The 23,785-nt window shown below is 49.1% G+C and overlaps 1 protein-coding gene across 1 annotated transcript in view; it reads right to left on the bottom strand.

Annotated features, from left to right (window-relative positions):
• Nucleotides 1-23,785, bottom strand: part of LOC119956345 (ras-related C3 botulinum toxin substrate 1-like) — a 65,872-nt gene that overhangs the window by 8,869 nt on the left and 33,218 nt on the right. The window contains exons 2-5 of the mRNA XM_038783496.1: nt 18,627-18,698; nt 15,303-15,420; nt 10,720-10,782; nt 6,296-6,455 (exon numbers count right to left, since the gene is read on the bottom strand). Coding sequence (XP_038639424.1) covers nt 6,296-6,455; nt 10,720-10,782; nt 15,303-15,420; nt 18,627-18,698 — 413 coding nt within the window. The remainder of the gene's footprint in view (nt 1-6,295; nt 6,456-10,719; nt 10,783-15,302; nt 15,421-18,626; nt 18,699-23,785) is intronic.

The following is a 23,785-nucleotide window of genomic DNA, read 5'->3' as shown; positions in this document are numbered from 1 at the left end:
GCCTGTACCAGTCATGATGCCAACCTTGGCCAAAGCCCTCAACAATTCCTTGTGCCATATCCTTCCATACCCATCCTATCCATGTCTTTGTCAAGATGCCTTTTGAACGCCATTAGTGTATCTGCTTCCACAACCTCCCCTGGCAACACATTCCAGACACTCACCACCCTCTGCATTAAAAAAAAACCTGCCTCGCACATCACACCCTTCCCAAAGCCTGTTGCCCAGAACTGGACACGACACTCCCGCAAAGACTGAGCCAGGGCTCTAAACAGGTTTGATGTTACTTCCTTTGGAGGGAAAAGGTGGGTACTGGACAGGCCTAGTGGCCAGTGTCTGCACTACAGCGATCGTTCTGCATGCTGGTGCTGCAGAGTGAACAGCGAAGGAAATGGTGTTGTGGTTAAATCCATAAACTGCGTAACCGGAAGCAGGGGGAGACATTGGCTGGATCCAAACACAGGATTACAACACAATTTAAGCACGTCAACTTCCTGTACTGAATGAGGACATAGGAGCATAAAGCTCCCGTCATTAAGTCAGCTGGCCAGTAACAGTCCACCCCCAACCAAACAAAATTCCCCACTATTCTCTTAGAATGGGCAGAAGGAGGCCATTCAGCCCATCGAGTCTGCCTGTGAAACAGCACCCCCACCTAACCTCTTGGACACTAAGGGCCAATTTTAGTGTGGCCAAACCACGTAACTTTCACATCTTTGGACCGTGGGAGGAAACCGGAGCACCCGGGAGGAAACCCACGCACACACGGGGAGCAGGTGCGAGCTCCACACAGACAGTCATCCGAGGCTGGAATTGAACCCGGGTCCCCTGGCGGCAAGAGACAGTAGTGCTAATCATTGTGCTGCTCTCAAAAGAGGTTCGATCAATAACAATCCCCAGTGCTTTACCAAAGGGGGCCCCCCCCATTCAATGTTGAATGTTGTAGAGTCACCATCTGGTGAATGATGTAGAAATTACAGCCCAAGTGGGGTAGGGGCGGGGGGGAACAATGGTGAGGGAAAACAGACCATGGAATAAATGAAAATAAAATGATAGAATGGGGTGAAGGTGGAGGGGAGAAAGTTGTTGAACTCATGTCAACTCCACTTCTGGACTTAACATGGAGTTTGTCCCTCACCATTGGTTCCCCCCCCCCCCCCACCCCCCACCCGTTCTCTGTTCCTCGTTGTCCTTTGACACTCCTCTCTTTCGCACCCTTCTTAGTCTTAATCACATCCCCTTTGTCTTTCTGCCCACAGTATTTTTGTCATCTCCCCCTATCGCAGGCCCTCGATCCAGCTGCACTGCTCCACGCCACAGTATAAATCTGACCCCAATTCCAGCTTGACAAAGTCATCCAGACTCATGGAATTTACAGTGCAGAAGGAGGCCAAACAGCCCATCAAGTCTGCACTGGCCCTTAGAAAGAGCACCCTACCCAAGCCCACACCTCCACCCTATCCCCCTAACGCCACCCAAGCCTTTTTGGACACCAATTTAGCGCGGCCAATCCACCTAACCGGCACGTCTTTGGACCGTGGGAGGAAACTCCGGAGCACCCGGAGGAAACCCACGCAGACACGGGGAGAGACTGCAAACTCGGTACAGACAGGGACCCAAGCCGGGAATCGAACCTGGGACCCTGGTGTGGTGAAGCAACTGTGCTAACCACTGTGCCACCGACACTCCCTTCTCTCTCCACAGATGCTGTCAGACCAGCCGAGATTCTCCAGTATTTTCTGTTTTATGTCTCAGATCCCAGCATCCGCAGCAATTTGCTTTTATCTTTTGTGAATGAAGTTAGAAATAGAGATACAAATGTATTTTAGTCAGTCGGGCTTAGAGAGGAGCTGGACTGCAAGTGGTCAAATTAAGTCGTGCACCCAAAAGACGCAGTATGGGCGTTCCTGACCACTACATGGATGCGCTGGTCCGCTGTCCCTTCATAACTTGCACTCTCAAGTCACAATTAAATTCACGGGCCTGATGTGGGCTGTACCAATTCACAGTCCTCTGCTGCTTCTCTCTGGTGGCTCAATCACCAGCCAACAAGACACACGTTTTCTTCCAATCCCACAGTGTAATCGGCTGAAAAGCAATCAACCTGGGGCAGGGAAGAGACAGAAATCTCGACGGCACAACCAGAATTGAAGAGTGAAGGCGTCACCGGTAGCAATTAGCTCGCAAACCTTTTATAATAAATTTAGAGTGCCCAATTAATTTTTTTCCAATTCAGGGGCAATGTAGCGTGGCCAATCCACTTCACCTGCACATCTTTGGGTTGTGGGGGCGAAAGCCACGCAAACACGGGGAGAACGTGCAAACTCCTCACCGACAGTGACCCAGAGCCGGGATCGAACCTGGGACCTCGGCGCCGTGAGACAGCACTGCGCCACCGTGCAACCAATTACCTTGCAATCCTAACTATTTTCCACTCCTGTGGGCCAGCATCAAAGTTCAAGGTTTACAGTGCATCCCAGGGCAGGAGAAATTCATGCTGAACACTCCCAGCGCAGTACTGGGGGAAGGCTGCAAGGCCAGAAGGTGCCATGTTTTTGGACCAATATCTATGTTGGATGTCCGGAGGTTGCGAAAGGTGTTTTTCAACATGAAAGTCTTACCTTTCATTATGCCTGCACCAAATCTCTGAAGAACAATCCAATTGGTGTTTACGCTCTCCCCACATGACTTTTCGCCCTCTCAGAGTGCACATGCAAAAAGATTCTTTTAAATAACCCAACTACTTTTGTTTCTGCTAACCCGGACTTCTTGGCAACACAAGGGGAAAACCGACCCAGTAAAGATCCACGAGTGTTGGGCAATTGTCTCTTGTGCAATGCTCTGGCAAAGAAAGCTCACTGTGTTCGGCTTCCGTTAATTGGTTCCCCATTCCTGCATGTCAGAGGTGGGAGGATCAAGTTACCCACGGCTCCATTATTACTACCGCACTCACTGACGGAGGCGGTCTCGAGCTTGGTACTGCCGTTGTTGGAGGAGAACGATGAATTAAGGGCGGCACGTGGCACAGTGGTTAGCACTGCTGCCTACAGAACTGAGGACCCGGGTTCAAATGCCGACCCTGGGTCACTGTCCGTGTGGAGTTTGCACATTCTCCCCATGTCTGCTGCACATTCTCCCCGTGTCTGCGTGGGTTTCAACCCCACAACCCAAAAGGTAATAATAACAATCTTTGTCACAAGTAGGCTTACATTAACACTGCAATGAAGTTACCGTGAAAAGCCCCTTGTCGCCACACTCCGGCGCCTGTTGAAGAAATTATAAGTCCCTTCAAGTTTTCGCCAAAGGTCCTTTATTTAACACGAAGTTCGTGGGGGGATTGGAGAGACCAGAGTCATTCTAAATGTCCCCGCTTTACAGAAGTAAGGCAAGCAATTTATATGATACAATAAGCAATATCTAGGACAAAAGGCATTCTTTAGATTAGCAGAAAAGTGAGCAGGCCGGAGTTAGAGTTTAATAACAGGCCTCGAGTTCCTCGCCTAAGAAAAATAATAATTGTCGGCTGTCAGCAAAACAACGTGCAGCTGTATGCTTGTTTACATTGTATGACCTTCTGACTGTTTCATACAGAACTTTGTGACTAAAAATAAGGCTAAATATCCATCATGCTTTGCCAAATGCCTATTTCCATGAAATACAGGCAAGCAGCCGGTTAAAATGAATACAGTGTATTAAGGCAACTAATCCACCAACTAAAGTCCCTTCTACAATTCCCTCCTTATGATCAGTACATTGTTAGTACATTACAGTGTCCTCAGCAGCAAAGGGTGGGCTATAATGGAAGGGGAATGGACGTATGATAGGCACCTGATTGTTAAGTGGCTGGGACCACGGAGGCAATGCCGACATATTTGCATAATTTCTTCAACAGGTACACAGGGATAATTCAAAATTCACCTAACAACACGTCTTTCTGGACTTGTGGGAGGAAACCGGAGTGCCCGGAGGAAACCCACGCAGACACGGGGAGAACGTACAGACTCCGCACAGATAGTGACCCAAGCTGGGAATCGAACCTGGGACCCTGACGCTGCGAAGCAACAGTGCTAACCACTGTGCTGCCGTGCCGCCCGATATATTGGTCAGGACTCCGGCGAGAATTCACTATTCTTCTCTGAAAGTGCCACGGGATTGCCCGAGGGGAAAGACAGCGCCTCAGTTTAAAGTTGCATCCAAAAAGCTGGCACCCCCTCCCCGACAGCGCAGCACTCCTTCGATACTGCTCCGGAGGGTTCGGACAGAGATTTCTGTGCTTAAGTTCTGAAGTGGAACTTGAACCCACGACCTTTTAACCCAGACGCAAGTGCACTAACCACAGGGCCATGGCGGACACGGTCGAGATGGTTAACTTGCCCAGTTCCTTTTTGAACACTTGCAATGAATCCACTCTCGAGTGCACTGCAAGTGCGAGGCGAGAGGGAGACGGATAGTCAACCAGAAGGTCATCGAAAAGGCAGAACTGCAATTGTGCGCCATCTTATTCCGGGAACACACCACGAAATTGGTTCCCCCTCCTTTTCTGATCAGATGAACAGCGAGGGATCTGAGAATATATGTTACCTTTGCTGACAATTCTGATCAGCACTTGAAGAATGAGGAACTGCAATGGAAATGCCCCTTTTAATTATTCATTCTGATGAAGTAACTAACCGTACTGACAACGTACATTGTGTGTGGAGGGTAAGCTTGGGGTATTCAAATCTCTCCGTGGATTGGAGCTGCCCCATCGCTGCGACCAGCTCCAGCCCTTCAACACGCGAGACCTCGGTGATCTTCCAGTTCTGGACTCTTGCGCACCGTCCATTTTCAGCCCTCTACAGCGACAGAGGCCCTAAATTCTGAAACCTCCTCCCGAAAGCTCACCACTTCCCTCCGACACGCTCACCAAATCTTTGCTCGTCTCTCTCGGGGGCTCAAGGTCGCATTTTGTTTGACAATTGCGATGTACCTTGGGGATGTTTTAGATTCAATAGGGTAAAGCGTTGTTGCCATCATTCCATGATGGGGGCAGCACTGTGTCAGGGGAATACTGGACTCCCCGCTTGCTGTGTAGGTGTGTTGGAGGTTCAAGGGGCATCCATCCCGACATCGCTCACCTTCCTTGAAAGCACTCACATGAAACTCGATGGGTCATTTTACTACATTGAAAAGACGATACATAGAAAGACACGGGGCGGGATTCTCCGACCCCCCCCCCCGGCCAGGTCAGAGAATTGCCGGGAGGCGGCGTGAATCCCGTCCCCGCCGGCCGCCGAATTCTCCGGCACCGGAGATTCGGCAGGGGCGGGAAGCGTGCCGCGCCGGTCGACGGCCGCTCGTAGCGCCCCCCCCCGGTGATTCTCCGACCCGCGATGGGCCGAAGTCCCGCCAATTCTTTGCCAGTCCCGCCGGCGTAAATTAGACTAGGCCCCTTACCGGCGGGGCCTGGCGGCGCGGGCGGGCTCCTTGGTGAGGGGGGGACCCCGGCTGGCACGGTGCCAAAGGCCTTCCATGCCGGCCGACAGGGCGCAAACCACTCCATCGCCGGCCTAGCCCCTGAAGGTGCAGAGGATTCCGGACCTTTGGGGCAGGCCGACTCCAGAGTGGTTCGCACCACTCCGCCCCGCCGGGTACGAGAGAATCCCGCCCAAGTTTTCTGATTCTACAGAGCAGGGGTTTTCAAACTTTTTTTCCGGGGACCCATTTTTACCAACCGGCCAACCTTCGCGACCCGCGCCGGCCGACCTTCGCGACCCGCGCCGGCCGACCTTCGCGACCCACGCCGGCCGACCTTCGCGGCCCACCATTTTCTCTTACCTTGTTTGTTGCTGACAAATTATGGAGGAAATGGTTTTGGGTCCCTTTGGCCCCCGAACTTAAAAAAACAAAAGGCTGCGACCGTATTTACAAAATGCGGCCGCACTGCGCACACGTGCACAATCATCGGTGTGCATGCACATAGTTTTGGGCATGTGCACCGATGATCGGGCATGCATGCGCAGTGCGGCCAAATTTTTTAAAATCTTATCCGGGCCATTTTGAAGGCCGCTCGCAGCCGGCATGATGAAAAGCCGGTGCTGCGGCTGTTGCGCCTGGATGTGCGCGATGGGGAGCGCCACGACGGACGGCTACCTGACACCCTCCCGCGACCCACCCGCGGGTGGCACCCCTGAGTTTGACAACACCTGCTTTAGGGGATAGGGCGACTACTGAAACCTCACCAAGTTGCACTTGTTGAATAGCCCAACTCGTCACCACTCTTGTTCAGTAAATTTCCCCAAAGAAACAAACATACCAATCTCCTTCGTCATGGCCAGTCCTTGTGGGTAGGTGATAGGCGCCAGCTTCTTTTCCTTGAGTTTCTCGATGGTATCTTTGTCGTCCCTCAAATCCAGTTTGGTGCCTACGAGGATTATTGGAGTACTGGGACAGTGATGCCGCACCTCCGGATACCACTGTGAGAAGAACATAACAAGTCAGCGAACCATAGAACCCCTACGCGGTGCAGAAGGACGCCATTCGGCCCATCGAGCCTGCACCGACCCTCTGAAAGAGCACCCCACCTCAGCCCATTTCCCGGCCCTATCCCCGTAACCTCACCTAACCTGGACTGTGGGAGAATACCGGAGCACCCAGAGGGGAAACACACGCAGATATGAGGAGAACTCGATACGGGCTTCACATCTCCCCAGCTTGCCGTAGGTTGCAGTAGTAAACGGCTTGGGTTTCGGAGCTCAAGGTCTTATCTTTGGCACTTAGGGGGTTGGCAAGATGTTCTCGCAGGTGAAACAAACAAAATGCAGAATAAAACTTTCTTATAAAACCAAGGCACAGAATGGCACCCCTTCCAAAACCAGAATGAACTTTCCCATTCCAGTCAACTTCAATATCTCTAAACTAAACATTGTTGTTGAATCGTAGAGAGTTTGGAACTGTGGTAAATCGTCACTGGTAGTTGGATTGTCGTTTGATTGTACAGAACTTGAATACTGCTGAAAGAGATATGCTGTCGAAGCTTTTCACCGTGCACTCATCAAGAAAATTGCAAGAATGCCAAATTTTAAAACATTACGACCCATCGGTTGGCACGTCAACTAGGCTTGGCTGTGGCGTGCCCGTGAAGAAGTAATATAGTTTCCAAGCTCCCAGGTTAATTGGGAAAAAAAGGTGCCAGCCTTGAACATCTTCCTTTTGTTTGCATATTAAGGGAAGCATGGTAGCATTGTGGATAGCACAATCGCTTCACAGCTCCAGGGTCCCAGGTTCGATTCCGGCTTGGGTCACTGTCTGTGCTGAGTCTGCAAATCCTCCCCATGTGTGCGTGGGTTTCCTCCGGGTGCTCCGGTTTCATCCCACAGTCACAAAGATGTACAGGTTAGGTGGACTGGCCATGATAAATTGCCCTTAGTGTCGGGTGGGGTTACTGGGTTATGGGGATAGGGTGGAGGTGTTGACCTTGGGTAGGGTGCTCCTTCCAAGAGCTGATGCAGACTCGATGGGCCGAATGGCCTCCTTCTGCACTGTAAATTCTATGATATGAATAATTGCGGCTTCGGTAAATGGTCCAAGTTACGAGCTGGTTTGAAATTTGCCATTCTGGTTTGTGTTATGGGCCAGGGTTTAGAGAGCCCCAAAGTGTAGTTCACCTGACCCACAACTTTTAATTGATTGTGGTATGGGGAGCACACGGCCCACTCCACAGGTGTGGTACAGCAGAAATGGAAAAGTATTTTTTAAAGCAAAACAATGTTTATTCTATGAACTCAAGTTAACCTTTTTAAAAACATAGAGTGAACATCTTAGCAACCATCAATTCAAATACAGCCCCGAAAGAATACAACACTAAGTAATCCTAATAACTTCCCAAACAACATCCATAAGACAAAAGAAACACCTCTTAACAGAAGCACATTAGGTTTACATTCACTACTGAGAACATTTATAATTCTGAATTCACTAAATGCTCAAGAGATAGTCTGTTCATGGCAGAGAGATCAACAGTACACCTGCTCTGTCTGGCTTCAGCTCCAACACTGAAAACGAAACGAAAACACACCCTGCAGCAACAGCCTAAAACGAAAGTAAAAAGCTGACAGCCCAGCTCCACCCTCTCTCTGACATCACTGCAGTAGTAAACACCCATTTCTTAAAGGTACTCACTACAGATATTTATATAAACACCCATTTCTTAAAGGTACTCTCACATGACATTCGTCATGATGAGTGCAAGATAAAAAAACTTCGTCAACACGTCTCTTTTTTCAGCAATAGTCAAGAAATTGTCCATACGCTTGATGTAATGGAAGGTCAAAAAAAAAACATTCAAGCTTTGTTTTAGTCATTACATGCACATAGATAGCTGGAGCGGGAAAGAGCGCTGTATAACTGAGCCCATGTTGTGCTCGATTCATCCTAGGTGTTTGTATATTTATTATTATACTTATTGAAAACAAACTTTAGTATGTTGCAGGTATTTTGATTGCTCAATTTTATACACCTTTATGAATGGTTACAAGTGCCTGCCAAGATTTATGGGATTATTTGCAGGGCCTGGGGGATAGATAGAGTTGAACCTTTCCCCAAACAGTGGTTAGCACTGCTGCCTCAGTGTCAGGCTTTGATTTAGGCCTTGGTGACTGTGTGGAGTTTACACGCTCTCCCCGTGTGGGTCTCCTCCCACAGTCAGGTCAGATGGATTGGCCATGTTAAAATTGCCCCCCCAGTGTCCAACGGTTAGGTGGGGCAATGGGGTTCTGGGGATAGAGCAGGGGAGGGGACCTAGATAGGTCCTTCTTTCAGAGATTCAGTGCAGACCCGATGGGCCGAATGGCCTCCTGCACACGTTGTTGTAGGATTTGTACGTACGCAGCGTGCTTTGAGCGCCAACAGACTCAACAGGATTGATGCAGTGAAAAAGTGTTTCCCCAATCATGAGGGGGAGGGGGGATTGGTCATGGTCCCAGGATAAAGGAGACAAATTACTTGGATTGAGCAGAGGAAAATCCTCTTGCCTCAATAAGGAATCTTTGGAATTCTCTACCCCACCGGAGCTCTGGATTTTCAGTTCAGGAATTCTCAAGATGGAGGGGAATGGATTCTCAGGTGCTAAGGACGTTACAGTGCATGGTAGTGAGGCTAGAGGCTGGTTTAGCACACTGGGCTAAATCGCTGGCTTTTAAATAGGCAGACCAAGGCAGGCCAGCAGCACGGTTCAATTCCCGTACCAGCCTCCCCGAACAGGCGCCGGAATGTGGCATTGAAGCCTACTCGTGACAATAAGCGATTTTCATTTTTTCATGGTTATCGTACAGGAATGTGGGCGTGAGGGAGATAATAATCTTTATTGCCACAAGTAGGTTTACATTAACACCGCACTAAAGTTACTATGAAAATCTCCTCGCCGCCACACTCTGGCACTTATTCGGGTACACAGATGGAAAATTCAGAATGTCCAAATTACCGAACAGCGCATTTTTCAGAGCTTGTGGGAGGAAACCGGAGCTCCCGGAGGAAACCCACGCAGACACGGGGAGAACGTACAGACTCCACACAGACAGTGACCCAAACCGGGAATCGAATCCGGGACCCTGGCGCTCCGAAGCAACAGTGCGACCCACTGTGTCACCATGCCGGCCATATGATCTCTCCCCCCCCCCCCCCCCCCACCCCCAGAAAGAGGCAGGCCCGAAAGGCTAAATGCCTCCCTCCCAACCCCTCACGTTCTTAGGATCCCGCACTCCATGTTTGGGATAACTTCCAAGTGTCATGTGGGAGTACCTTTAGGAAATGGATGTTTAAGCAATGTACCTTTAAGAAATAGAGCAGCTCATATTACTGAAGTGATGTCAGAGGGTGGGGTGAGTTGAGCTGAGCTCACTTCTGCTTTTTGGTTTCAGTTTTGAGAAAAAGAGCTTGGGTGTGTCTGTGTTTGCAGTGAGCTGGATCTGCTGTGATCTCGGCCAGGAAAGACTATCTCTGAATCATTTGGGTGATTTAAACTCATAATAGTAATGACTTTAACCTGATGTGTTTCTGTTGTTAAAGGTGAAGTCTTTTGGAGATTTTGAAGGAACATTTTGAGGGATTATTTAGTGTTGTATTATTTTTGGGGTTATCTTTGAAGTAAGGGGTGTTAAGTGATCCAATGTTTATTTAAAAGGTTAAGTTGAATTCATGGAATAAACATTGTTTTGTGTTTAAAAACCCACGTGTCCATAATTGTAATACCACACCTGGAGAACAAGCTGTGTGCTTCAAAAGCAACAATATATTATAGGTGGGGATTGGTTGAACTCCATGATACATTTTGGGGTTCTGAAAACACGTCCCCATAACACAAGTGAGCGCATCTAAAAGCCACCAGGGATTAGGGTCAAACCGAACCGGGGATTTATGGAGAGCCAAAAAAACGTGGCGGCAGCAGACCAACACTGTCCACAAAGTTGCCACGGCTTCTGTTTGGGCCAACAGAGGCAGCCATTCCCAAACTAAAAGGCGGCAAAATCCCAACCAGCTGGGGAATGGTCACCGCAAGATTGGGATGAAATTCCCTGCAACGGGCGGTGACGTCCAGGAAGCCGGGGTTGTCCCGTTTCCCAGTTGGAGCCAAACGAGCAACTTTTGGATTTAAAAAAAAAAGGATGGTGCTGGCAGAATGAGAGCGCGACTGGATTTTATTTTAAAACAATTTTTTTTTAAAAAAAAGAGAAGTTCATTTACCTTGGCGCGGACGTTCTCAAATGAGGCAGGACTGACCAACGAAAAGCAGATCAAGAACACATCCTGGAAAATAAGAGGAGAAAATGAATCATAACTTCAGCAATGCAGGTTACACGGTGCAAAAACAGGCCATTCGGCCCCATTGGCCCGTGCTGGTGTCAATACGGCCAGAATTCAAGGCTGGCCTACTAAAGACAGGGCAGCCCAAGGAGTGGCCATTTCCTTGCCTAAGAAAAAAAGGCTCCTTTCGCTACTTCCCCACCGAATAGTTACTTTGCCTCCACCTGCTCCCTCCACCCCCATTTCCGCTGTCGGAATCAGTTACGCCTGGAAATAATGCCCCTGGCGCCTCCCACAAACTGTGCTTCATGCTCACATTTCAACACGGAGCCCTGGGTGGGTGCTAGAACGTACAGTGCAGAAGGAGGCCATTCGGCCCATCGAGTCTGCACCGACCCACTTAAGCCCTCACCTCCACCCTATCCCCGTAACCCAATAACCCCTTCTGACCTTTTTTGTCACTTCGGGCAATTTATCATGGCCTGTCCACCTAACCTGCACGTCTTTGGACTGTGGGAGGAAACCGGAGCACCCGGAGGAAACCCACGTACACACGGGGAGAACATGCAGACTCCGCACAGACAGTGACCCAGTGGGGAATCGAACCTGGGACCCTGGAATTTACAGTGCAGAAGGAGGCCATTCAGCCCATCGAGTCTGCACCGGCCCTTGGAAAGAGCACCCTACATCTCCACCCTATCCCCATATTCCTTTTTGGACACCAAGGGCAATTTAGCAATGGCCAAACCACCCGTGGACTGTGGGAGGAAACCGGAGCATCCGGAGGAAACTCACTCAGACACGGGGAGAAGGTGCAGACTCCACACAAGGCAGTAACCCAGTACTAGAAATCCAGCACAATAACCTGGGGACACAAGTTCAAACCTTGCCAGTTTAAATGGTCACATTTGAATTCAATAGAAATCTGGAATTAAAGTCTAACAGTGACCATGAAACCATTGTCGGAAAAACCCAACTGGCTCACTAATGGCCCACGTGTGACTCCAGATCCACTGCCATGTGTTGAATCTTAAAATTCCCCCTCAAGGGCAATTAGGGATGGGCAATAAACACTCGCCCAGCCAGCAACACACACAAAAATAGGAAGGCAGATTATTATTTGAATGGGTGTAAATTGGGAGAGGGGGATGCTCAGCGAGACCTTGGTGTCCTCGTGCATCAGTCGCTGAAAGCAAGCAACGCAGGTACAGCCGGCAGTGAAGAAGGTAAATGGTATGTGGGCCTTCATAGTATTGGAGTATAGGGTCAGAGATTTTACTGCAACTGTGGGCATTGGTGAGGCCACACCTGGAGTATTGTGTGCAGTTTTGGTGTCCCCTATCTGAGGAAGGATGTTCTTGCTATGGAGGGAGCGCAGCGAAGGTTTATCAGGCTGACTCCTGGGATGGCAGGACTGTCATACGAGGAGAGACTAAGTCGGCGAGGATCATTTGATTGAGCTTTGACAAAAGGTCATTGATGCAGTTCTGGTCACCTCATTTTCGGAAGGATGTGGAAGCTTTGGAAAAGGTGCAAAGGAGATTTACCAGGATGTTGCCTGGAATGGAGAGTAGGTCTTACGAGGAAAGGTTGAGGGTGCTAGGCCTTTTCTCATTAGAACGGAGAAGGATGAGGGGCGACTTGATAGAGGTTTATAAGATGATCAGGGGAATAGATAGAGTAGACAGTCAGAGACTTTTTCTCTGGGTGGAACACACCATTACAAGGGGAAATAAATTTAAGATAAATGGTGGAAGATATAGGGGGGGATGTCAGAGGTAGGTTCTCTACCCTGAGAGTAGTGGGGGCATGGAATGCACTGCCTGTGGAAGTAGTTGAGTCGGAAACATTAGGGACTTTCAAGCGGATATGGGATAGGTACATGGATTACGGTAGAACAATGGAGTGTAGATTAATTTGTTCTTAAGGGCAGCACGGTAGCATTGTGGATAGCACAATTGCTTCACAGCTCTAGGATCCCAGGTTCGATTCCGGCTTGGGTCACTGTCTGTGTGGAGTCTGCACATCCTCCCCGTGTCTGCGTGGGTTTCCTCCGGGTGCTCCGGTTCCCTCCCACAGTCCAAAGATGTGCAGGTTAGGTGGATTGGCCATGATAAATTGCTCTTAGTGTCCAAAATTGCCCTTAGTGTTGGGTGGGGTTACTGGGTTATGGGGGTAGGGTGGAGGTGTTGACCTTGGCTAGGGTGCTCTTTCCAAGAGCCGGTGCAGACTCGATGGGCCGAATGGCCTCCTTCTGCACTGTAAATTCTATGATGAAAGGGTCATCTGGACTTGAAAAATTAGCTCTTTTTTCTCCCTACATGCTGCCAGACCTGCTGAGATAGTCCAGCATTTTCTCTTTGGTTACATTTATTGGAGTTTAGAGGAGTGAGAGGGGATGTCATCGAAACTTCCAAAATTCGAACAGGATTAGACAGGGTAGATTGAGAAAGAATGTTCCTTATGGTGATGCAGTCCAGAACTAGGGGTCATAGTTTGAGGATAAGGGGATAAACCTTTAGGACTGAGGCAAAGACAAATTTCTTCACCCAGAGAGAGGTGAATCTGTGGAATTCGCTACCACAGAAAGTAGTGGAGGCCAAAACGTTGTGTAATTTAAAAGGAATTTGATGTAGCTAAACGGATCAAGGGATATGGGGCGGGGGGTTCAGCCATGATCATAACCAACGGTGGAGCAAGCTCGAAGGGCTGAATGGCCTCCTCCTGCTTCTATTTTCCACGTTTCTATCCCATGAACGAATTCTTTAAGAAGTTGGCAAGAATGAGGATCACAACCTGTTCAGAAACCAGGCTCGTGGCTTTGTTACGTATGGAGAGCGAAGACAGATGGGGCATTTAGAGGAACGCAAGAAGCAATGTGAAGGGGGAAAGATACAAGATCTGCTTCATACAAAAGAGGAAGCTGAGAGACTGGAGGAAGAGAAGCTCAAAAAAGAGCAGGGATGCGGCAAGTGTGAAAAACAGGAAGCGGAGGAGCGTGAATACCAGGAAGGAAATGACCCGACGGCAGCAAGAGATGGAAATTCAAGAACAAGAGTGTCGGAAGACTGGAAATGTGCTGAGACCAGTTGTATCGAAAAGAATCACAGCGACTCGGGATGAGATGGATGGGGGGGGGGTGGGGCAGTGTGGAGGAGAGTTCCCACATTATGGAAAGGGAATTCGAATGGAGCATCATGGGACAGAGCAGAGAGGCATTGAGGGCACTATTGTGGCTTTGATGACGATAGGCCATCCTTCAGGGCAGCACGGTAGCATTGTGGTAGCACAATCGCTTCACAGCTCCAGGGTCCCAGGTTCGATTCCGGCTTGGGTCACTGTCTGTGCGGAGTCTGCACATCCTCCCAGTGTGTGCGTGGGTTTCCTCCGGGTGCTCCGGTTTCCTCCCACAGTCCAAAGATGTGCAGGTTAGGTGGATTGGCCATGATAAAATTGCCCTTAGTGTCCAAAGTTGCCCTTGGTGTTGGGTGGGGTTGCTGGGTTGGAGGTGTTGACCTTGGGTAGGGTGCTCTTTCCAGGAGCCGGTGCAGACTCGATGGGCCGAATGGCCTCCTTCTGCACTGTAAATTCTAATTCATTCACGGTGGGGACAGAATTAGACGGTACAACAAGAAATTAGGAAGGAAGACGAAATATCAGCTTCAGTAAAGAATCCAACTGCAATTCCTACCAACTGGAGTAAGAGAGTGCAGGGAGTCTCTTCACCCAGGGAAGGCCACACTGGTCCTGAAGTGAGAGCAATGAAGGTTTTCCTAAACTGGTTCTTGGGCGGGGGGGGTCAGATGATTGTCGTACGAGGAACGATGGAGCAAGACTATTTCCTGGAGTCAAAATCAGAGGAGGTTCAATCGAAAATTCTTAAAGGGGCTGGACAGGGTAGATGCTGAGAAAAGGCTATCCCAGGGTCGGGAATGAGTTGCTGGGAAAAGGCTATCCCAGGGTCGGGAAGGATTTGCTGGGAAAAGGCTATCCCAGGGTCGGGAATGAGAACCCCGGGTCAGCAGTCTCCAAATAAAATGGGCCGGCCGGCCACGTAGGACAGAGATTGAGAAATATCGTCACTCAAAATGCTGCATGTTTTTCAGAATTCTCTATCCCTGTGGACCCACAGTTGTTGAATATTTTCCAAGACAGAGATGAATAGATTTTCGAATAAAGGAATAGGAGGAAAGTGGAAACCAGGTAGAAGGTCCACCTGAAATCATAGAATCCCTACAGTGCAGAAGGAGGCCATTTGGCCCAGCGGGTGTACACCAACCCTTTGAAAGTACCTAGTTCCAATCCCCAGCCCTATTCCCGAACTTTGGACAGTCGGAGGAAACCCACGCAGACAATGGGGGGGGGGGGGGGGGGGGGGGGGGGGGGGGGGGGGAGAAAGTGCAAATACCACACAGACAATCACCCGAGGCCGTTACTGAACCTGGGTCCCTGGTGTCGTGAGGCAGCAGGGCTAACCCACTGCGCTTCCGTGCAGCATAAAACCTTAAAGGAGATCTACGTACGGTCTGTGGGTAGGAGAGTGGTCGAAGTCGATCATAATCCTCTTGTCCAGCCGTATCCCATAGCCCCAGGTTCACTGGCTTCCCATCGACCATCACATTGGCGGAGTAGTTATCGAATCTGTTAAGAAGGACACGATCAATCATTGTTGCAATAGATAAACACAAAAGCAGAATTAATGCTGATCTTCTTCTGGATTAGGAGGGGATGGGAGCATAGTGGCAATGCTACTGGGCCTGGACCGGGGAGGGGGGGATTGAAACTCCAAAAGTATTTCCAGACATTGCACCAAAACTCAGGACAATAGCTCCCTGGGGCATTCGCCGTGGCAACGTCGGAGTTGGACAAATTTTGATCGTCAAGGGGGCAGATTGCAACATCAGAGCCAACCTGCCAACCAATCAGCACCCCTTTTCTCACGGCAGTATAAATTGTTACTCCCTTTTAAATTTGGCATCTGTCGTGATGAGTGCAAGATTGAAAGCTTTGACAGCATGTTATTTTTTTTTTCTCCAGCAATAAATCTGGAAAAAATCTAATTAATAATTATCACCACAAAACTACTGGACTGATCATATGAAAAAAAAACGCAATCTGGCTCATTAATGTCCTTTAGGGAAGGAAATCCGCAGTCCTTACCCGGCCTGGCCTACACTCGACTCCAGATAATTATATACTAATCGCTTATTGTCACAAGTAGGTTTCAATGAAGTTGCTGTGAAAAGCCCCTAGTAGCCACATTCTGGCACCTGTTCGGGGAGGCCAGTACGGGAATTGAACCCACGCTGCTGGCCTGGTCCTGCATTACAAGCCAGCCGTTTAGCCCACCGTGCTAAACCAGATCCACAGCAATGTGGTTGATTCTTAACTGTCCCTCAGAAATGGCCCAAGGAAGCTAGCCAGTTCACAAAGGGGAACTGGAGATGGGGCGTAATCACTGACCTGGTCAGTGTAAACTCCACATCCCAAGTATGAATAATAAATGGTTAATCTAAAAGAGAACCGATAATCAGCAGACCAAAAAGAAAAACCCACCAACGCACAAAAATAAAAGAACTGCTGAGTGAACAACGGTGAAGGGAAGTCCTTCAGCAACGGGAATGTGCTGACTGCAGTCGCTCAGTGTGGTGACAATATTACAGGCAACCAGCCACTGAAGTGGCAGAGAGGTCCCCCCCCCCCCACCCCCGTTAGGTCTCCAACATTTACCTCACAGCGTACTACTTCAGGCTGCAGTGCGAGCCCTGCAGTGTAGGCCGAGCAGTTCTCATTAACATTACTGGTTAGCCAAAAGAAAAAGAAATGATAGGGCCATAACACTAGGCTAATGCACAGCAAGGAGCAATGTTACAAGTGTGTGTGTGTGTGTGTGTGTGTGTGGGGTGGGGTTCCAAGAGTCGGTGAGACGGAGAAGTCAGGAGTGTACAGGATAACTCCAGAATGATTGGGATGGATTGGTGGAGTGGGCGATAAAGTGGAAGATGGGATTTAACGCAGACAGGTCTGAGGTCATGCATTTAGGGAGGTCAAACAGTTACAGGGAGTACACAATAAGCGGGAATATACCAAGCCAAGAGGGGTAGATGAAATGAAAGATCTTGGCGTACAAGTACACAGGTCCCCAAGGACAGCAGTTCAAGTAGACATTGCTGTTATGAAAGCATATGGAATGCTCGCATTCATTGGCAGAGGTATCGAATATAAAAACAAGGATCTAATGTTACAATTATATTCCAGTGGGTGGCACGGTAGCACAGCGGTTAGCACTGTTGCTACACAGTGCCAGGGTCCCGGCTCGGGCCACTGTCTGTGTGGAGTCTGCACGTTCTCCCCGTGTCTGCGTGGGTTTCCTCCGGGAGCTCCGGTTTCCTCCCACAAGTCCAGAAAGACGTGCTTGTTCAGTGAATTGGACATTCTGAATTCTCCCTCCGTGTACCCGAACAGACGCCAGAGTGTGGCGACTAGGGGATTTTCACAGTAACATCATTGCAGTTTTAATATAAGCCAATTTGTGACAATAAAGATGATTATTAATTGTATAAAACACTGGTGAGGCCACAACTGGAGTATTGTGGGCCATTCTGGTCACCACATTACAGGAAGGACGTTATTGCTCTGGAGAGAGAGCAGAGGAGGTTTACAAGAATGGGGCCAGGGCTGGAAAAATGTAGCTACGAGGAGAGATTGGATAAATTGGGGTTATTTTCATAGATTTGCATAGAACATACAGTGCAGAAGACGGCCATTCGGCCCATCGAGTCTGCACCAACCCACTTAAGCCCTCACTTCCACCCTATCCCCATAACCCGATAACCCCTCCTAACCTTTTTTGGACACCAAGGGCAATTTATCATGGCCAATCCACCTAACCTGCACGTCTTTGGACTGTGGGAGGAAACCGGAGCACCCGGAGGAAACCCACGCAGACACGGGGAGAACGTGCAGACTCCGCACAGACAGTGACCCAGCAGGGAATCAAACCTGGGACCCTGGCGCTGTGAAGCCACAGTGCTAGCCACTTGTGCTACCGTGCTGCCCAATACAACTGAAGGCACGGTCACCAACGTTGGAGCGATTAAAACTGGGGATCTTCATGAGGCCAGGAATAGAGGAGTGCAGCGATCTCCGGGGTAGTGGCGATGATGGAGATAAGAGGGGCGAAGCCATGGAGCGATTTGAAAAGGAGGAGTTGTGTTTTTGTTTTGTTTTTTAAAAAAAGGGAGGCATTGCTCGACTGGGAGCCAACGTAGGTGAGCAGGGAGATAGGCGAATGGGTCTTGTTAAGCGAGAGCAGGTTTACAGTGGGTAGAATATGGGCGGTCAGCAAGGAGTGCAATGGAATCGTCAAGACTGGGAGGGAACATAGGCATGGCTGAAATAGACGTTGAAATTTCCCAGAGGTGGCAGATAGCCAAATAATTAAATGACACTAATGCAACGGGAAAAACTTAGTCCAGACTTTCTTTGGGTCTTTTGAGAGATTCCAATTTTAGCAATGGCAGAAAACTCTTTAGGAGGAGTGTCTAAACCTAGAAGAGGGAAGTACAAGACAGTGACTAATAATGGCTCACGCCAGGTACGAACGTGGACATATTGGGCTGAATGGTCTGTTTGTGTTAGAAACGTCGATGCAATGCAAATCTAATCCCACAAATGGCCGAAAATGTATTAATCACCAAAGTAGTCTTCCTGGGAGAGACAGTGAATTGATCCGATTCAAATGTTTATTGTCTATATGCCGCGTTTCTTGCGCTCAAGGGCCCTTTTGGAGCCAAACTGAAAATGCCACAAAGAATTAAATGCATACCCATCTCCAAGGTACTTACACGGTTGGGATGTATTCTCCAGGAAAGGCATTTGTCGTGTAGCTGATCAGCAGACAGGTCTTCCCCACGGCCCTGTGATAAAAAAGGAACACAGCCACAGGTCACTGACACGAGCAATGAGTGATCCCCATTAATCAGCCTTTAGCGCAAATTGGGCGCTGTGCTCCCTGCATCACAACAGTGACTCCACTTCAAAAACAGTACGAAGTCTTACAGCACCAGATTAAAGTCCAACAGGTCTGTTTTGACTCACTAGCTTTCCGAAAGCTAGTGATTCGAAACAAACCTGTTGGGCTTTAGCCTGGTGTTGTAAGACTTCTTACTGTACTCACCCCAGTCCAACTCCCCAGTATCTCCACATCATGTCCACTTCAATAGTTTAAAAAAAATTAAAAATCGAGTACCCAATCCATTTTTTCCAATTAAGGGGAAATTTGGCGTGGCCAATCCCCCTACCCTGCACATCTTTGGGTTGTGGGGGTGAGACCCACACAGACACGGGGAGAATGTGCAACCTCCACACGGGCAGTGATCCAGAGCCGGGATCGAACCTGGGACCTTGGCGCCGTAAGACAGCAGTGCTAACCGCTGTGCCTCCGTGCTGCTCCTCACTTCAATAGTTTACGATTGGAGGGGGGGGGAAACGCTGTGACGCATCTTTTATTGCCCCCCCCCCCCCCCCCAACCCCACTACTAGCTTGATTGAAATGAAATGACCTGAAGGTTTTGGAGAGGGAACATTTGCTGCAATGTTCCCTCGGATGCTCCACAGCGTACTACGGACCAAGTGCTGGAAAATGGGATGAATAATGATAATCTTTATTAGTGTCACAAGTAGGCAATAAAGCGACTACGAAAAGCCCCTTGTCGCCACATTCCGGCGCCTGCTCGGGTACACGGAGGGAGAATTCAGAATGTCCAATTCACCCAACAAGCACGTATTCCGGGGCTTGTGGGAGGAAACCGGAGCATCCGGAGGAAACCCACGCAGACACGGGGAGAACGTGCAGACTCCACACAGACAGTGATCCAGGCCAGGAATCGAACCTGGGACCCTGGCGCTGTGAAGCAACAGTGCTAACCACTACCATGCTGCCCTCCGTGTATTCCGACACCAATCCCGATCGGCCTTTTGAAGGTTGATGCCACCTTGTTCTGGACTCCCTCCACTCGACCAATAAGACCGTTTCTGTACCCACCTCATTTACTCTTAAACACATTAGGAAAAACAATGACTTTTTTAAAAAAACATGATGGGATGGGAGTGTCGCTGGAAAAGCCAGCATTCATTGCCCCTGCTTCCACGCCAGGAACCCAGTGGTTTTCTCAGCCATTTCAGAGAGAGGTTGGGAGAATACTATTGCTGTGGGTTTACACTCCCATACAGGCCAGGCAGAGTAAGACAGGTATAAAAACAATTGATGATCATTTCACAGTTGCCATGACCAAGACTAGCTTAATTGCCCTTTAAGTGGCCTGTTAGGTCATTTCAGAGGACATGATGTGGAGATGCCGGCGTTTGACTGGGGCGGGCACAGCAAGAAGTCTTACAGCACCAGGTTAAAGTCCCAACAGGTTTGTTTCGAAACACTAGCTTTAGGAGCACTGCTCCTTCCTCAGGTGAGGAAGGAGCTCCTGAGGAAGGAGCAGTGCTCCAAAAGCTAGTGTTTGAAACAAACATGTTGGACTGTAACCTGGTGTTGGATGACTTCTTACTATTTCAGAGGACAGTCAAAAGAATCAACCACATTACTCTGGGTCTAGACTCATATGGTGAAGGAAATCTGCCGACTGAAGAAAATAGGTTTTTAAAACAACAATTCCTGATAGTTTTATTGTTATCATTACCAAAACCGGGCAGCACGGTGGCGCAGTAGTTAGCAATGCTGCCTCATGGCACCGAGGTCCCAAGTTCGATCCCGGCTCTGGGTCACTGTGTGGGGAGTCGGCTCTGGGTCACTGTCTGTGTGGAGTTTGCACATTCTCCCCGTGTTTGCGTGGGTTTCACCCCCACAACCCAAAGATGTGCAGGGTAGGTGGATTGGCCACACTAAATTGCCCCTTAATTGGAAAAAAATTGGGTACTCTAAATTTTTTCTTTTTTTTTCTTTTTAAATCATTACCAAAACCAAGTTCTGTTTGCAGATTTAGTAATTTAGTCTGCTGCCCTGATGGGGATTTGAACCTGGTGCCCCCAGAGCATTAGCCTGGATTACTAAATGTAAAAGTCGCCATCGTCCCAGGTGGCCGTCGGCTGCTTTCCCCTTTGAGGGGGGAGAGCTGACTGATGGCGATTTAACCTCAGGGTCACCACACCTCAGGCGAGGGGCAAAGTTGAGAAGGCGAGGGGCAAAGTTGAGAAGGCGGGGCCGCCATGAATAACCTCAGCCGGTACGGGAATTGAACCGGCGCTGCTGGCCTCGCTCTGCATCTCGAACCAGCCGTCTGTCAAGTGACATTAGCACTAAACTACCATCTCCCCCTGAGCAGAGATCTGCCTGGCTACGTTACTCACTTCACCATTCCCCTCTCTTTAGCCGAATTACAACCCTATTGTGTATTTGTGATCTGCTTCTTACAAATGTACAGGTGACTGTTCAGCACAAACTATTTCTTTTTCAAAACAAGAACTTCAGCGATGTTACACTGTGAAACAGTTGGCCGACTCAGCATCTCAGTAGCTTTCGCCTAGTCAGCAATAGAAGGAACTCCTTTTAGAGGCCGGTTTCTGTTTTTCAAAAGAGACCTAAGTTGGCGGCCAATGGGTTCGCTCACACAACCCGGGTTAAATTGCAAGCTTTAGCTCCAAATGAGACAGTTTTCACACCTGGATGGAGGCAATGGGGTAGCGGTATCGGTACTGCAGTAACGATCCAGAGACCCAGGTTAATGCTTTGTGGGTTGGAATCCCACCACAACAGATCGTGAAATTTTAATTCACTTTTTTGGCCAGCCAAATCACTGTTGGGGAGAGAGTTAGACTGAATATCTCATAAAAGATCCCTGGTACAATCTTGGGTTACGGTATACAGCCACACACTGGCTTCCTTCGCTATAAAACAGCTCATCTCATTGACTGCCCAAAGCACTCAAGCACCTGATGAGGTGAAAGATGTTGGTTAGTAGCAATTGTCACACCTAGACAATGATAGTGAAGACATCACTCCTGCCCACATCACAGATCTTTGTTCTTGGCTATTCCACAACCCCCCCCCCCCCAGCCTCCGACAACGTGCACACCATCTCTTTTCCAGGCTTTGTACTTAGATTTACTGTCATATGTGCCGAGGTACAGAGAAGAGTATTGTTCTGCGTAACTTGCTTAAAAGGGGTTTAAAATCTTTCTGTTGTGATCATGGCTCATTGACCAGAAACGTTCACTCCACTTTTTACTTCGAGTGTTTCCAACATTTCCCACTTCTGCTCTGGATTTCCACCAATCACAGTACAGCAGTGTTCTTCAAAGTCGGGGGCGCGACCCGCGGGTGGGTCGCGGAGCCGTTGTCCGTGGCGCTCCCGATCGCGCAAATCCCCGCGCAGCAGCCGGCTTTTCATAACGCCGGCTGCAAGCGGCTGGGAACTTTAAAAAAAATTGGGTCGCATTGCGCATGCACATCGATAATCGGGCACGCATGTGCAGTGCGGCTGCTATTTTTTTTAAAAAACGTTTGCGGCTTTTTGTTTTACAAGTTCTGTAGTGGTTTTTATTCATTTGATTTTTATTTTTTTTCATTTATTGTAATTTTATTTGTTTTACAAGTTCGGGGGGGGTTTATTCATTTTTTTCATTTATTTTATTCATTTTTTTTTTTACAATTTCGGACGGGGGTATATTTGATAAAACTTTACAGGAAAAAAATACAGAACTTTGGACAGATGGAGACTCCATACTTTCCGACACTGGAAGGCTTCACCTTCATCCAACAGGTTCCATTGGAGGAGCGTGTACGAGGGCCAAAGGGACCCAAAACCATTTCCTCCATTTTTGGCAGCAGCAAACAAGGTAAGAGAGAATGGTGGGTCGCGCAGGGCGGCCGGAGCCGGCGCGGGTCGCGCAGGGCGCCCGGCTGCTAAAAGTGGGTCCCCGGAAAAAAAGTTTGAAGAACACTGCAGTACAGTACAACCTTTACCCAACATGCACAGGGAATGGGTGGTGCTGGTTAATAACAGAGAGTTCTATTTTCCGTCAGGGTGCGACACAATACTTGCTGCACAAGCCACATACACGAGCAGCACGGTAGCATTGTGGATAGCACAATCGCTTCACAGCTCCAGGGTCCCAGGTTCGATTCCCGGCTGGGTCACTGTCTGTGCAGAGTCTGCACATCCTCCCCGTGTCTGCGTGGGTTTCCTGCGGGTGCTCCGGTTTCCTCCCACAGTCCAAAGACGTGCAGGTTAGGTGGATTGGCCATGCTAAATTACCCTTAGTGTCCAAAATTGCCCTTAGTGTGGGTGGGGTTGCTGGGTTATGGGGATAGGTTGGAGGTGTTAACCTTGGGTAGGGTGCTCTTTCCGGGAGCCGGTGCAGACTCGATGGGCCGAATGGCCTCTTTCTGCACTGTAAATTCTATATAAGCAAGAACTCGAGTGGTAAAGGAGACTATTCTTCTTCCTTCTAATCCTCAACAGCACTGTTTGGGGCAGGATTTCAGCCCCCCCCCCCCCCCCCCCCCTCCCGAGTGGTGTGTTTTCCCGGGGTGGGGGAGGGTCGCCTTTGGCAGGGATGGAAGACTCAGTCAGTAGAAAGGGCCAGAAAACCCCAAGTAAAAAATAATGCGATTTAAATGTCCTGCATCACTTCATAATTGCTTCCAGTTGGTAAAGTGACATTGCGTATTACTGTAGCATCATTGGTAGAGAATCCAGTTGGCAAGAGCACCAGACGACACAACTTTTGCTGTCTTTTGTTTTTGCCATCCATCTTTCTTCTACGAAAGAAAAAGTGGCACAGTGGTTAGCACTGCTGCCCCACTGCGCCAAGGTTCGATTCCCACATTGGGTTATTGTCTGGGCGGAGTTTGCACATTCTCCCCGTGTCTGCACACGTTTCCTCCCACAATCACGGAGATCTGCCATATGGAGGAGAGATTGACTAGGTTGGGATTTTTCTCACTGGAGTTCAGAAGAATGAGGGGGGAATCTCAGAAACTTATAAAATT

The sequence above is a fragment of the Scyliorhinus canicula genome, chromosome 23 (assembly GCF_902713615.1).
Source record: "Scyliorhinus canicula chromosome 23, sScyCan1.1, whole genome shotgun sequence".
Taxonomy (NCBI): domain Eukaryota; kingdom Metazoa; phylum Chordata; class Chondrichthyes; order Carcharhiniformes; family Scyliorhinidae; genus Scyliorhinus; species Scyliorhinus canicula.
Note: the sequence above shows the minus strand (reverse complement) of the source record. Positions and strands in the feature narration are given on the sequence as shown.